Here is a 14585-nt window from a genome sequence, read left to right on the forward strand (position 1 = left end):
TTCTGAAAAATGAGAGCCGCAATCTGATTGGCTGCTACTGGCAACAGCCATTCTAGAGGCTTTCTTCTGCACCTGATACATTTCCCAGTCTGTGTCGTTGAGAGCTTCATATATTAATATTTGGTTATCTTATTAATGCAATTTCTTTATTGGGCTCCATCTACAAAGTTTACCAGAAGTAGAGTCTCAACAGCCAGGCATCAGCGAAGCGCATTTTTTTTTTTTTTTTTTAACCTACGCAACACTTACGATGTTTACGTACGCATGCGTAGTTGATGCTCGCACGCTCCGCCGTAGCCGTGACGTCATCGGAAGGCCTAGTCGTCCTGGTCTTTCCTGAGCAGCGGCTGGTCAGAGCGCTCTCTCCTAATATTCCCATTCAGGGTAGAGGTGACGCTGCGCCATCCTCAGAGCCCGCTTTCCCTGAGGCCCGTGCTTTGTCGTTAGGGACCACTACGCAGTAGCCCCCGCTGGTTTATGCGCGTTGGCTTGGGCAGGACGTAACCGCCGTCCGTTGTCGCATCCGATACTAATCGACGGGGGGCAGATTGAGGCTCCCGGCGATCGTTTGTTACCATGGTGAAGAAGAACAGCATCCCGGACAGGTGAGTATGGCCGGTCCGCCATGACGTTACTCATTGATCTGCAGGCTGGTGCTGCCCGCCATTTGTAGCCTAGAGAAATTGGCAGATCTGCTGCCCTGTAGAACTACAGGTCTCAGCAAGCACTGTAACAGGGCAGAACCATCAGTAGGGGGGAGCTGGTTTTAGCACCTGTCCCCAAGAGGTAGGTATTTGTATCAGAAGGTAAGTATACCCCTGTACACAGGACACGGGTTAGATGGCGTGTGATGTGCTGGTAACTTGCGCCAGACGAGCGGTAAGCGCCATACTGATAATCTGGGAGCTCCGGGGTCCAGATCATAGATATATACAGCGTTCGGAGAGAACGCCGATCCTGGTCATTTAACCCTTTTGATGCAGCCGTTAGTAGTGAGCGTGGCATCTGTGGGGTTAAAATGAGGGGGCTCCTACTGATTGGAGCCCCCATGGCAAAATCACAGGGCGCCGACTGGTTGCCATGACCGCCTGCGGCCTTTGAAGGCTCTACCATAACTAGCTGCTGGCAAATCCGTGCCTGGGGCCTTGTGGAGGCCTTGTCATAGCTGCCCACGGTGTCCGAGGCACAGCCTGACAGGCGACCCCATAAATCCCATAGATTGCAGCAGTTTTCTGTTGCAGTTTATGGAACAATAAATCTGAATATCACATGTAAAAGTTTCCTAAGGGGATTAATGAGTAGAGTGAAAAAAAAATACCTTTTAAAAAAAATTCAAATCGTTGTCCCCCTTTATCAATTTTACATATGAGAATAAATGTAATAGATATCGCGGCGTTCAAAAATATCCACACTATTAAAGTCTAACGATATTTATCGTGTGGGGTGAACGCCGTACTGGGGAAAAAAATAAAGACTGTTTGCTCTTTTTGCTCACATTGTGCCATTCCCCATAAAAATTTTTTTTTTAAAAAAGGGGGAACAAAAATTCGGATGTACCCCAGAATGGTACAGATAAAAACGACAGCTCACTTTGCAAAAAATGATCCCTCACACGGCTCTGAAGACGGGGAAAAAAAGTTATGGCTGACAGAATAGGACAAAGCCAAGAAAAAACCCATTTTTTATTTATTTATTTTTAAGTAGAAAAATATCATAAAAAGTATATAATTTTGTCATAGCCTAAATTGTATTGACCGGCAGTGTTAGGCCCCTTTCACACGAGCGAGTTTTCCTCGCGGGTGCAATGTGTGACGTGAACGCACAGCACCCGCACTGAATCCTGATTCATTCATTTCAATGGGGCTGTGCACATGAGCGTGTTTTTTCACGCATCAGTTCTGCGTTGCGTGAAAAACGCAGCATGTTCTATATTCAGCGTTTTTCACGCAGCCCTGGCCCCATAGAAGTGAATGGGGCTTCAGTGAAAGACGCATTGCATCCGCAAGCAGTACGTTTTTCACTGACTGTTGCTAGGAGATGTTTGTAAACCTTCAGTTTTTTATCTCGCGCGTGAAAAATGCATCAAAACGCATTGCACCCGCGCGGGAAAAAAACAACGCAATCGCAAACAAAACGGACTGAACTTGCTTGCAAAATGGTGCGAGTTTCGCTGAACGCATCCGGAGCCAATCCGTCACGCTCGTGTGAAAGAGGACTAAGGCTGTCGTCATTTTTGGCACACCCCAGCCACTGTAAACACACAACCCCCCAAAAAAGTCGGAATTGCCCTTTTATTTGCCATTTCACCCCACAAAGAATTTTATTCCCAATTTATGGGAAATTAAGTAGTGCCATTAAAAAATACAACTTATCCTGCAAAAAAGAAAGCCCCACCTGGCCGCTGTTACACGCCGTCTGCTCCTTCCCATTGAGCAGCAGCAGGTAAATGGTGAAGAGAAGGCAGCGCTTGTACAAGCACTGCGTTCTCTTCAAACAGCTGATCGGCGGGGGTGCCGGGAGTCGGACCCCCGCCGATCTGATATTGATGACTTATCCTGAGGATAGGTCATCAATAAAGGAAATCGGATAACGCCTTTAAAATGTTATGGCTCTTGGAAGGTGTGGAGGTTTATGAAAATTGGCCCCATCTTCAGGATGGGTCATCACTCTCAGGCGATCGGGTGTCCGTCTCCCGCCACCTTTAAGAATCGGCTGTTTGTAGGAGCCCCGGTGGCTTAGGATATGTTGGAGTTAATGGCGCTGTGGACGGCACCCAACAATCTCAGCATGTCCAATCATCTGATCACCAGAGTACCAGATTATCTGCGCACATGTTAATTACCGGTCGTATCGGCCAAATTACCGCAGCACTTATGGCCATCTTCATTTCCGGCTTAGTATGTACTGTCTCCATTTCCCAGTTTGATTACTTAAGGCGCTGCAGATCCATGTGTAACCATGCGGACTGTGTCAGATTTTACGGATTTTAAAGTGACCAAGTGATCTCCCCTGAGTTGATCTATGTGTAAGTGTCTGAGGATTGCAGACACCTGCCGCATAGTGATACCTGTCGGGGAAGAAGCGGATACCCTTGTATGTTACTTACTGAATGTCTCGTGAAGGTATGTACTGTTATCACACGTGGATATGGGTATTAGGTAAGTTTGACGTATTGTTTTTCAGGCTAACTGTTTATGTGGTGCTGGACCGTGGCAGGCATCATCTGTGGCCTCTGGTTTCATTTGCATAGTATGGCCGTCAGGAAAGTTAAAGGGGTATTCCGGTTGTTAAAGTTATCCCCTGTCCACAGCACAAGGGATAACTTAGATTGGTGGAGGTCTTGCCACTGGGATCCCCACTGATCAGGAGAGTGGGTACCCCATAACCCTCGCAGCCCCCTGAGATTAAAGGGTTTCTGTCACCAGAATTAACCCTATTAAGCTAGCTGACATTAGAGATGTGCTAATGTTCCTGCTCCTAGAGGCTCCGTTCTCCCACCTTTATCACCTCCCTCCAAGTCCTGGTTGACAGGGCCAGGCAGCGCTCGCATCTGTCTGCCAGCCCGGTGCTCTGGTGAAATCTCGCGTCATTCGGCACAGGCGCGGTGAGGGAAAGACGCTCCCAGGCTGACAGCTCCCTCACCGCGCCGAATACTGAACGGCGCGAGATTTCCCCAGCGCATAGGGCAGGCAGTAGGAGACCAACGCCCTGTCAATCTAGTGTAGCAGGACGACGTGGCCAGAGGTGGGAGAACGGAGCCTCTAGGAGCAGGAACAACCCCCCCCCCCCCCCCCTCTGCACCTAGAGACTAATTAGCATATTATAAAAGTTAGATTTCTGGCGTAACGGGGGCATAGATAAAAGTAGGAATAGGCTAGTTGGGTTCAGCTGACATTAGCACATCTCTAATGTCAGCTAGCTTAATAGGGTTAAATCTGGTGACAGAATCCCTTTAATGGAGCATGCGCGCTACAGCTCCACTCATCTTGATGTGATTTCTAGAGACAGCAGCGTACAGTGATTGGTAGAACTTCCATTAATCTAATAATTATCCCCTTTCCTGTGGAAAGGGGGTAAAGTTTTACCTATAATGCCCCTTTATCTGTTTGGGCTGTGGGGGTCTGTTTTTTACACGGGCTGTGGACAGGGGTTATCTTTTTTGGATGTGTGTATTGCTGTACGTTAAAACTTTTTTATTTTTATTTAATTTTTTTTATTTTATGCCTATTTGCACTGGCGGAATGATTGCTGTTGACAAGTTCGAAGCGAGATAAATGTCTCGGGGGCCAGTAAACATTTGGCGCATGTTTAAAAGGCCTTTTCATGTGGAAAGAGAATGAATGATCATAATTGCGATCAGTTTCCATATAGTCAGCAGCACATCCCCTGTTTACACGGGGTGGATTTTAGGTGCCGTACCAAAGATGCGATCACCAGACAGATTAGAGTTTGTTGGGTGATTGGCGGCACCTTTACATGGTGATCGTGCATGGACATTTGGAGAAACGTTCGTTCCCGATCCTCGTCTGGGGTAAAGGGGCCCTCAGTTGTCTGCTCTCAGTTGGTGTAGACTCTTAGTGATTTTTGTGCCTTGAAGAGCTCTGAAACTTTCTAAAACTATTTAAAAAAGAGTATTTTGCCGGATGCTGGATGAAATGTTTTCTTGCATTCACGGCGTCCTCCGGCCAACAGACAGTGCGCCGACAAATGTTCACTCTTGTTAATACCAAGCCTTTCTGGTGGATCATCTTGCGAGTTAGAGGACGGTTTACCATATAATACGGTCATATAAAATGGGATTCCGCAGCAAAGCCGCCAAATCGAGGTTACGTCAGGATTTATTGAAACGCAGACCTGTCGGCATCAGGAGAAATTATGGACATGCTGGACAATGCTCCCGGAACATCTACCATATGTAGTAATAGACGCCGGTGGTTCTGACGTATGCCTTCTATACTGCATCATTAACAAGAAAGGGTGGCGCAAGCCACACATATACAGAGCGCAAGACTAATGGCCTTAAAACAAGTATGCTGAGCTAGCACACACACATCCAAGTAATACACGACTGTCCGTATTGCGGTCCATAAACCATGGATCCACAAAATACGGACACCTGTGTGCAATCCGCATTTTTCTCACTCCCATTACTAAAAATGACGCTTCTTGTCTGCAATACGGACAAAAATAGGACATGTTTTATGATTTGCAGAACAGACACACGGATGACATAGCGATGAATGGGTCTGTTTGCACAGATGCAAAATACGGTGCACACGACTATGTATTTTGCGGTCCATAAACCATGGATCCACAAAATACGGATATATTGGCTGTGGGAATTTCCTCAGGCCTCATTATGAAAATGCAAAACCACAAATGCAATAGCACTCTGCAACCAGCACTCCGCCCTGCCTCTATGCTGGATGTTGAATGAGGCATTGGTGTACATTTTGGCCAAAGCGTAATAAGCCACTCACCACGTCAAGGTCGCCTCTATGAGTGGTCCCTAACACTAGTTCCTACCTGTTTATGGGCCATGACAGCCACACAAAGTCCAGGGAATGCAGGTGCAGCATGCACGCCAGGCACACTCTGCTTTTAACCCTGTCCGGTGCCGTGACAGCTTTCATCGGATCCAGGGATGCAAGTACCAACATGCATGCTGAGCCCACTATATACTTCTCCTGGAGCCAAATGGCTACTGGTAGGCGCTGTAAAAGTAGACTCAGTTTTATACTGACTTTAAAACCAGCCTCCAGGACATGTTCTATCTTTTTGTGGAACGGAAGTACGGGACGAAACCCCACGGAAGCACTCCGTAGTGGTTTCGTTCCGCACCATTCCGCATCTCTGTATTTGTGGACCCATTGAAGTGAATGGGTCCACATCCGTGATGCGGAATGCACACAAAACTGTGCCCGTGTATTGCGGATCCGCAAATGCGGTCCGCAATACGGCCACGGAGCGCTCGTGTGCAATAAGCCTTAGCCAGCCAGTAGTTGGTATAGAGTCAGAGAGAAGTGTCTGTCCCTGCACCAGATTCATCATCCAACCTGAGCCCCTGTGATGGATCTGGTGCAGGTCTAGACAGCCGGTCTGTTCTCATCATCTATAGCAGTGGTCCCCGACCTTTTTTGTACCGGGGAATGGCTTCATGCCAAACAATTTTCTTGAGGGGGGGGAATCGCGCACATAACAAAACACAGTAATTAATCCCGTTTAGGGCCCCCACTCAGGGAATTACAGGTGATGTCTCCTCTGAATAGTCCTTCCCTTTCTTTTTTTTTTTCTTTTTTTTCTCAGTCCTGGACAGATCGCTATGATGACGTCTCCTGACCACATCATCTTTCTGTATAATTGAACACACCTACTTAGTATTAATACCTTTTTTATGCCCCTACGTTGTGGCCTCTTTAAGTATAGTGCCCCTTAAAGGGAACCTGTCACCGGGATTTTGTATATTGTGCTGAGGACATGGGTTGCTAGATGGCCGCTAGCACATCTGCAATACCCAGTCCTCATAGCTCTGTGTGCTTTTATTGTGTAAAAAAAAAACTATTTGATACATATGCAAATTAACCTGCGAAGAGTCCTGTAGTGAGATGAGTCAGGGACAGGACTCATCTCAATTTGCATATGTATCAAATCGTTTTTTTTACACAATAAAAGCACACAGAGCTATGGGGACTGGGTATTGCAGATGTGCTAGCGGGGATCTAGCAACCCATGTCCTCAGCTCTATACATAAAATCCCGGTGACAGGTTCCCTTTAAATAGGAGTGGTCTCTTTTTAAATATGCCCTTTCACATACAGTGCCCCCCAGTAAATAATGCACCAATCTCTCCTCAGTAGTGCCCCCAGTGATGTTTACAAACAAAAATAAAGAAGAACAAAATGCTCACCTCCCTCCGGTGGTCTCTTCTGCCCCAACTGTGAACGTCATCGCAACCTCCTGCGCCAGGTCTCTGGTGTGATGACGTCGCCGCCTGCGACCCAGCGCAGGTGGTCACAATGTCATTGAGACCATCCTGCACCTGAGCACTGCCTCATAGGCGTCCGGCCTAACCACGGGGCACAGGAACAAATAGTTCCCGTCCCTGCCATTCAACTCCGGTGCTCCCCATGGACCAGTACCAGATGATTCGTGGCCTGGTGGTTGTTGAACTCTGATTCATAGGATTAGTAAATCTGGGCCAGTGTGTCTTTCCACTTGCATTATCTTCATGGTCTTTTTAACTCTATAGAATAGGTGATGTGAAAACACTGAAGTAGTTTTTGCAAACCGATTCAGCACATCCCAGCCTAATTGAAAATGAATGGTTCCGCACCTGTTCCGCCAAATTGCAGAACGGATGCGGACCCATTTTGAAGACGTGTGAATGGACCCTTAAGGGACATCCTGTGAAAAGACAAGCCCCCACGCAGCTCCCCATGTGTCAGAATGTGGAGATATGTATAAGGCCTCTTGCACACGGCCGTTGTGGTTCTGTTCCGTGCATTGGGGACTGCAAATGCACGGGCAATGTCTGTGCGGCGGCCGGGCCGGATCCAGACCCATTCAACTCCAATGGGTCCGTGATCCGTCCGTTCTGCAAAAAGATAGAACAATTTTTTTTATTTTATTTTTTTGTGGAACGGAAGCACAGATTGGAACCCTGCGGAAGCACTCGGTAGTGCTTCCGTGGGGTTTCGTTGCATGCTTCCATTCTGCCTCGCATCTCTGGATTTGCGGATCCATTCAAGTCAATCGGGTCCGCATCTGTGATGTGGAATGTACACGGCTGGTGACCCGTGTATTGCGGAACTGCCGTATGCTGCCCGCAATATGGCCACAGGAGCACAACGGCCGTGTGCAAGAGGCCTAAATCTGTTTTCTCTATAATAGTACTGTCCCACATTTTTACTGCTCAATGAATCATTGAAATTCAGCCACTGTTAATAATAATTTTTTTTTTTGCCATCATCCCAAAAAAAACCTCAGTTATACAGTAAAGTGGTGCTATAAAAAAAATAAAAAATTCTTCTCTTCCTTATATTGAAATTAACAGTTTGGTTCCCCTTATTACGGGCCATATTATTCTTTATAAGGCTACATGCACACGACCGTTGTGTGTTTTGCGTTCCGCAATTTGCGGAACGGCACAGACAGCCATTTATATAACTGCCTATTCTTGTCTGCAAAACGGACAAGAATAGGACATGCTATATTTTTTTTGTGGGGCCTCGGAATGGAGCAACGGATGCGGACAGCACAGGGAGTTCTGTCCGCATCTTTTGCGGCCCCATTGAAGTGAATGGGTCCGCATCCGAGCCGCAAAAACTGCGACTTGGATGTGGAACAAAACAACGGCCGTGTGCATGAGGCCTAAATGACAGATTTTTATATCATGTTGGATTTGTTTGACCTTTAGTTAGTCAACAGTTTTAACTTTGCTCCTTGTTGGATCTGATTATTATTTTTTTATTGTTGTAAATGAGTATGGTGGTATCAGCCAGTCGTAGAGTTGGTGGGTGACCAATCTGCTGGCCATCTGTAAACCATGGAAAATATCTTTGGAGTGCCCGGCCTTGCACCTTTTTTTTTTCCCACAATCTTCATATCAGCAAACACTTTTGACATATCAACAGGACAGCAGACTTCCATTTAGGGATCATGCACACGACAGTATTTTGCGTTCAGTATACTGGCCGTTTTTGGAGTTCAGTATGCAGTACATATACTGAACCATTCATTTCAATGGTTCAGCAAAAAAAACAGAAGTGTCTCCGTGTGCATTCCGTTTCAGTATTTCCGTACCGTGAAAAGATAGAACATGTCCTATTCTTGTCCGCAAATCACGGTGCTTGGCTCTATTCAAGTCAATGGGTCTGCAAAAAAAAAACAGAACACATACGGTAATGCATCCATATGTCTTCCGTATCCGTTCAGTTTTTGCTGAACCATCTATTGAAAATGTTCTGCCCAGCCCAATTTTTTCTATGTAATTACTGTATATGGCATTTGGAAAAACGGAACGGAAAAATGCAAAGGAAACGGAAACCCAATGGAAACAAACAACGGACCGCAAAACACTGAAAAAGCCATACTGTCATGTGCATGAGCCCCAAGTGTCATGTTAAGGCTCTGTTACCTCTCCTCTCTTTGGCTGGTAGGCCTCATGCGCACGACTGTTGATTGGACCATTTATTTCTATTGGTCTGTAATTTTTTTTTTATCCATATGCTGTTGGCATCTGTGCAGCAATTGCACAAATTATAGAACATATGGTCGTGGGTAGTGTTGAGCTTCGGTCGCTTTGTTCACAACTTCGGGATAGTACTGTACGGAGATCTGTTTCCATACAGTATTAGAATGTATGGGCTCCAATGAGCCTGGGGAACCCTTGCTCTCCAGACAGGTCTGGTTCACCCTCATCTGTCAGGCATTTTATGGTTTACAGAATTAGGCACAGTCGAACACTTCCAGGATAAGTCGTTAACTAATTGTGTGCTGGCCCGAGCCATCCCCTCCCCCACAAGTCCCTCTCAATCTTGACTGAAGCCGCATAGGACTGGATGAGTTAGGTGTAACACAAGCTTCTTGTCACCCGCATAAAATATGAACTCGTTTGCTGAGCTGACTTTTAAACCATCAAAGGGCAAGTGACATAGTTGCGTCATCGAACTCCAACTAAACTGTGTAAAAAAGAAATGTATAGTTTTGATTTTTATTTTTTTTAAATAAAATGCTTATGAACTTAACTTGTTTGGTTTTGTTTTCATTTTACCCATAAGGCCTCGTTCACATCTCCGTCAAGAAGATCTGGCTGCCTGACCCATCACAAATGGCGGCCACGTCACCGACGGACCTTATTACAGTCAATGGGGACCCGCCGGTGAAGTGGAGAATCCAGCAATGCCAGATCCTACGAGATCCAGCAGGCTGCTCTGTGCCGCACTAGCCATGCTGGATCTGCTTGACAGAGGTGTGAACGAGGCCTAAAACTGTTGAATAAAATTGTCCTCGTTACCCATAGCAAACAATCAGAGTTTAGCTTTCATTTCTTAGTTTTCTTGTGAAGATAACCTCTGTAAATACTCCTCTTAGTCTGGGGTCCTCCGTGTGGACCCCTCAGTATGATCCAGACTTACTCATCTGGATGGACACCTTGTAATACTATATTTTGCGACAACCGTTTGGAGCAGGACCTAGTGAGATAAGTTGATCACCCCAAGAGCTGCATTCGGAAAGCAGTTGTGACTGAAGAGACAACCCCTTTAAACTGCCCTGAAAAAATGGGGTTTGTACGTGCACTACATACAGTGTGGAGACCTACATTAAAGGGGTTGTCCTATTGCTAGGATGTGACACCAGTGTGAGATAGCTGTGGGACCCTCCCTATCTCTAGAACGGGACCCCCAAAGGGGATGAGGGTGCACTGAACAAGCACAGCCACCCTCCTTTCACTTCTAGGGGAGTGCCAAAAATAGCTAAGCGCCAGCTTCACTATTTCCGGAAGTCCCATAGAAATGAATAGAGAGCATGCTGCGCATGCACAAGGTGTTCTCCTTAGCTTGGGGGCCCCATTCTAGACATGGGGAGGCTATCTGACATTGATGGCATAACCTAGCAATATACCATCAGGTAGCACAACCCCTTTAAGGATGCTGTCACAAATGGCGGCCACAGGGCTGCCCAGATTACTATAGATGTAATTGCTAACTCCTTGCAGTTCGTCAAGTGCCCTAAGGGCTCATGCACACAAACTTATTTTTTGTAAGTTTATTTTTTTGTGGCCCATATGCGGAACCATTCATTGAGGCTGCAAAAAAAAACGGAAATGGCTTTGCGTGCATTCCATGTGTTCCTAAGTCTCTCCTCATACTGTCTTTAGTATGTGGACAGTGCCTTTTCGGTGCAGTTAAGGCTACTTTCACATCTGCATTTTATGTTGTCTGGGTTTGAGATCCGGCAGGGGATATCAAAACCACAGCAAAACGCGTCTGTTCTAATAATACAACCGGCGGTATCCGTTCAGAATGGATCCGGTTGTATTATATCGAAAATAATGAAACCGTTGTAAGTCAATGGGCGCCGGATCCGTTTTTTCGTGTCCGAAAAAAAACTGATCCGGCACCGTTGACTTGCATGGTTTTCGGTGCTAGATCCGGCTTCTTACGTTTCCCATGCTGCACAGAAATGCTGCTTGCAACGGATTCTGTGTCCGATATGGGAACCCAACAAACTGGAACGGAATCCATTCTGCTGCACTCCGTTCCGCTTTGTCCCCATTGACAATGAATTGGGACAAAACTGAAGCGTTGTCCTGCGGGTTTGAGAGTCTGTGACGGATCTCAAAACCAGACGGCAGAATGCCTAAAACTGCACTGGGAAATAGAAGCATGTTGTTATTAGTTCTGACTTTTATGGATTAATTATTATTATAATTTTTTTTATAATGCAGTTTTTAACAGTACCAAACTGCACCATCTGAATATACCTCATGGGATAGCCACACGTAGTGCAAATGTGCAGCAGTCATATGTACCGTACCTCAGCAGAATAGTACGATCAGTGTCAACGCCTAAAAAGCATTTTTATAGCGGAACATAAACACTCAATAAATGTGATATTGTATTATCATACTGACCCATGGAACCAATATTGAAAAAGTAGAAATACACTGCCAGAATTTTTGTTCATTCCCCTCCCTAGAAAGAGTTAATAAAATGTAGTCATTAACCTCCATCACGGGTCAGCAACCTCCAGCACTCCAGCTGTGGTGAAACTACGATTCCCAGCATGCACACTTGCTGGGCTGTACTCAGAACTCGCATAGAAATGAATGGAGCATGCTGGGATTTGTAGTTTCCCAACAGCGGGAGTGCCGGAGGTTGCTGAACCATGACCTGGATGCATCACAGAACAGTGCCATTGACCAATGCTAATCATCCAGTCCAAAACGAGCCCAGTACAGCTACTTTTACAGAAAGTTATGACTTTTGTAATGCGATAATGAAAAATATTGCTGCATGCTTAACCCCTTAAGGATCTTGCCATTTTTTACCTTAACCACTTCCCATCTGGGCCCTTTGCCCCCTTCCTGACCAGGCCAAATTTTGCAAAACTGACATATCTCACTTTATGTGGTAATAACTTTGGAACGCCTTTATTTATCCAAGTCATTCAGAGATTGTTTTCTCGTGACACATTGTACTTCATGATAGTCATAAATTTGAGTCAAAATATTTCACCTTTATTTATGAAAAAATCCCAACTTTACCCAAAAATTTGAAAAATTCGCAATTTTCTAAATTTCAATTTCTCTGCTTTCAAAACAGAAAGTGATACCTCATAAAATAGTTATTATTTAACATTCCCCATATGTCTACTTTATGTTGGCATCATTTTGGAAATGTCATTTTATTTTTTTAGGACGTTAGAAGGCTTAGAAGTTTAGAAGCAATTCTTCAAATTTGTAAGAAAATTGCCAAAACCCACTTTATAAGGACCAGTTCAGGTCTGAAGTTACTTTGTGGGGCCTACATAGTGGATACCCCCATAAATGACCCCATTGTAGAAACTACACCCCTCAAGGTATTCAAAACCGATTTTACAAACTTTGTTAACCCTTTAGGCGTTCCACAAGAATTAAAGGAAAATGGAGATCAAATTTTTAAATTTCACTTTTTTGGCAGATTTTCCATTTTAATAAATTTTTTTCTTTAACACATCGATGGTTAACAGCCAAACAAAACTCAATATTTATTACCCAGATTCTGCGGTTTACAGAAACACCCCACATGTGGTCGTAAACTGCTGTATGGGCACACAGCAGGGCGCAGAAGGAAAGGAACTCCACATGGTTTTTAGATGCCATGTCCCATTTGAAGCCCCCTGATGCACCCTTACAGTAGAAACTCCCAAGAAGTGACCCCATTTTGGAAACTAGGGGATAAGGTGCCAGTTTTATTAGTACTATTTTTGGGTACATATGATTTTTTGATCATTCATTATAACACTTTATTGGGCAAGGTGACCAAAAAATTGGTTGTTTTAGCACAGTTTCTATTTATTTATTTTTACAGCGTTCACCTGAGGGGTTCAGTCAAGTGACATTTTTATAGAGCAGATTGTTACGGACGTGGCGATACCTAATATGTATACTTTTTCTCATTTATTAAAGTTTTACACAATAATAGCATTTTTGAAACCAAAAAATTATGTTTTAATGTGTCCATGTTCTGAGAGCTATAGTTTTTTTATTTTTTGAGAGATTTTCTTATGTAGGGGCTCATTTTTTGCGGGATGAGGTGATGGTTTTATTGGTACTATTTTGTGGGACATACGCGTTTTTGATCACTTGGTGTTGCACCTTTTGTGATGCAAGGTGACAAAAATTGCTTGTTTTGACAGTTTTTTTTTTTTTTACGGTGTTCACCCGAGGGGTTAGGTCATGTGATATTTTTATAGAGCTGGTTTTTACGTACGCGGCAATACCTAATATGTATACTTTTTTTTATTTGTTTCACTTTAACACAATAATAGCATTTTTGAAACCAAAAAAATGATGTTTTAGTGTCTCCATGTTCTAAGAGCTATAGTTTTTTTATTTTTTGAGAGATTTTCTTATGTAGGGGCTCATTTTTTGCGGGATGAGGTGACGGTTTTATTGGTACCATTTTGTGGGACATACGCGTTTTTGATCACTTGGTGTTGCACCTTTTGTGATGCAAGGTGACAAAAATTGCTTGTTTTGACACAGTTTTTTTTATTTATTTTTTACGGTGTTCACCCGAGGGGTTAGGTCATGTGATATTTTTATAGAGCTGGTTTTTACGGACGCGGCAATACTAAATATGTCTATTTTATTTTATTTTTTCTATTTTTTATTCCTTACTTGGGATTTTTTTTTTTTTACATGTGAACCTTTTTTTTATTGTATTTTTTCAACACTTTATTTTATTTTTATTTTATTTTACACTTTTCGTCCCCCATAAGGTCATACAAGACCTCTGGGGGACATTTACTTCACTTTTTTTTTTTTTTTCACTGTTCATTTCTCCTGTAACTGGGGCTGACATAGTAGCCCCAGTTACAGTGGAAATGCACCCCTATAGATGCTGTACAGCAGCAATCCTGCGCTGTACAGCCTCACAGCAGGGCTGATCGAGGTCTCTGAGAGACCTCACACAGCCCCTGCACACTCCGGTCCCGGCGGTCACATGACCTCCGGGCCGGAACAGGAAGCGCACAGCGCTTCCTGCTCTGCAGACACAGCGCTCGGTGAGCGCTGTGTCTGCAGCGATCGTGAAGGCAGGGACACCTGGGCACTGTCCCTGCCTTATCTCTGGGTTGCCCTGCTGTCACTGACAGCGGGCAACCCGATCAGCAGCTGCACGATTAGCGTGCAGCTGCTATTTCTGACAGGACGTTTTAAAACGTGCTGTCAGAAATAGACGTCCACCCATAGGACGTTTATATCCTATGGGCGGACGTGAGGCGGTTAAGGACCAGGCCATTTTTAGCAAATCTGACATGTCACTTTATGTGGTAAAAACGCTTTTACTTATCCAGGCCATTCTGAGATTTTCTCGTCAC

The 14585-nt window shown here is 44.7% G+C and overlaps 1 protein-coding gene across 1 annotated transcript in view; it reads left to right on the plus strand.

The window, feature by feature from the left end:
• Positions 1 to 307: 307 nt before the first annotated feature.
• The window catches only part of LOC121003728, a 55330-nt gene continuing 41052 nt past the window's right edge, over positions 308 to 14585 (plus strand). The window contains exon 1 of the mRNA XM_040435598.1: positions 308 to 605. Within this exon, the coding sequence (XP_040291532.1) occupies positions 577 to 605 (29 nt within the window). The 5' untranslated portion in view covers positions 308 to 576. The remainder of the gene's footprint in view (positions 606 to 14585) is intronic.

The sequence above is a fragment of the Bufo bufo genome, chromosome 6 (genome assembly GCF_905171765.1).
Source record: "Bufo bufo chromosome 6, aBufBuf1.1, whole genome shotgun sequence".
In the NCBI taxonomy this organism is placed as follows: domain Eukaryota; kingdom Metazoa; phylum Chordata; class Amphibia; order Anura; family Bufonidae; genus Bufo; species Bufo bufo.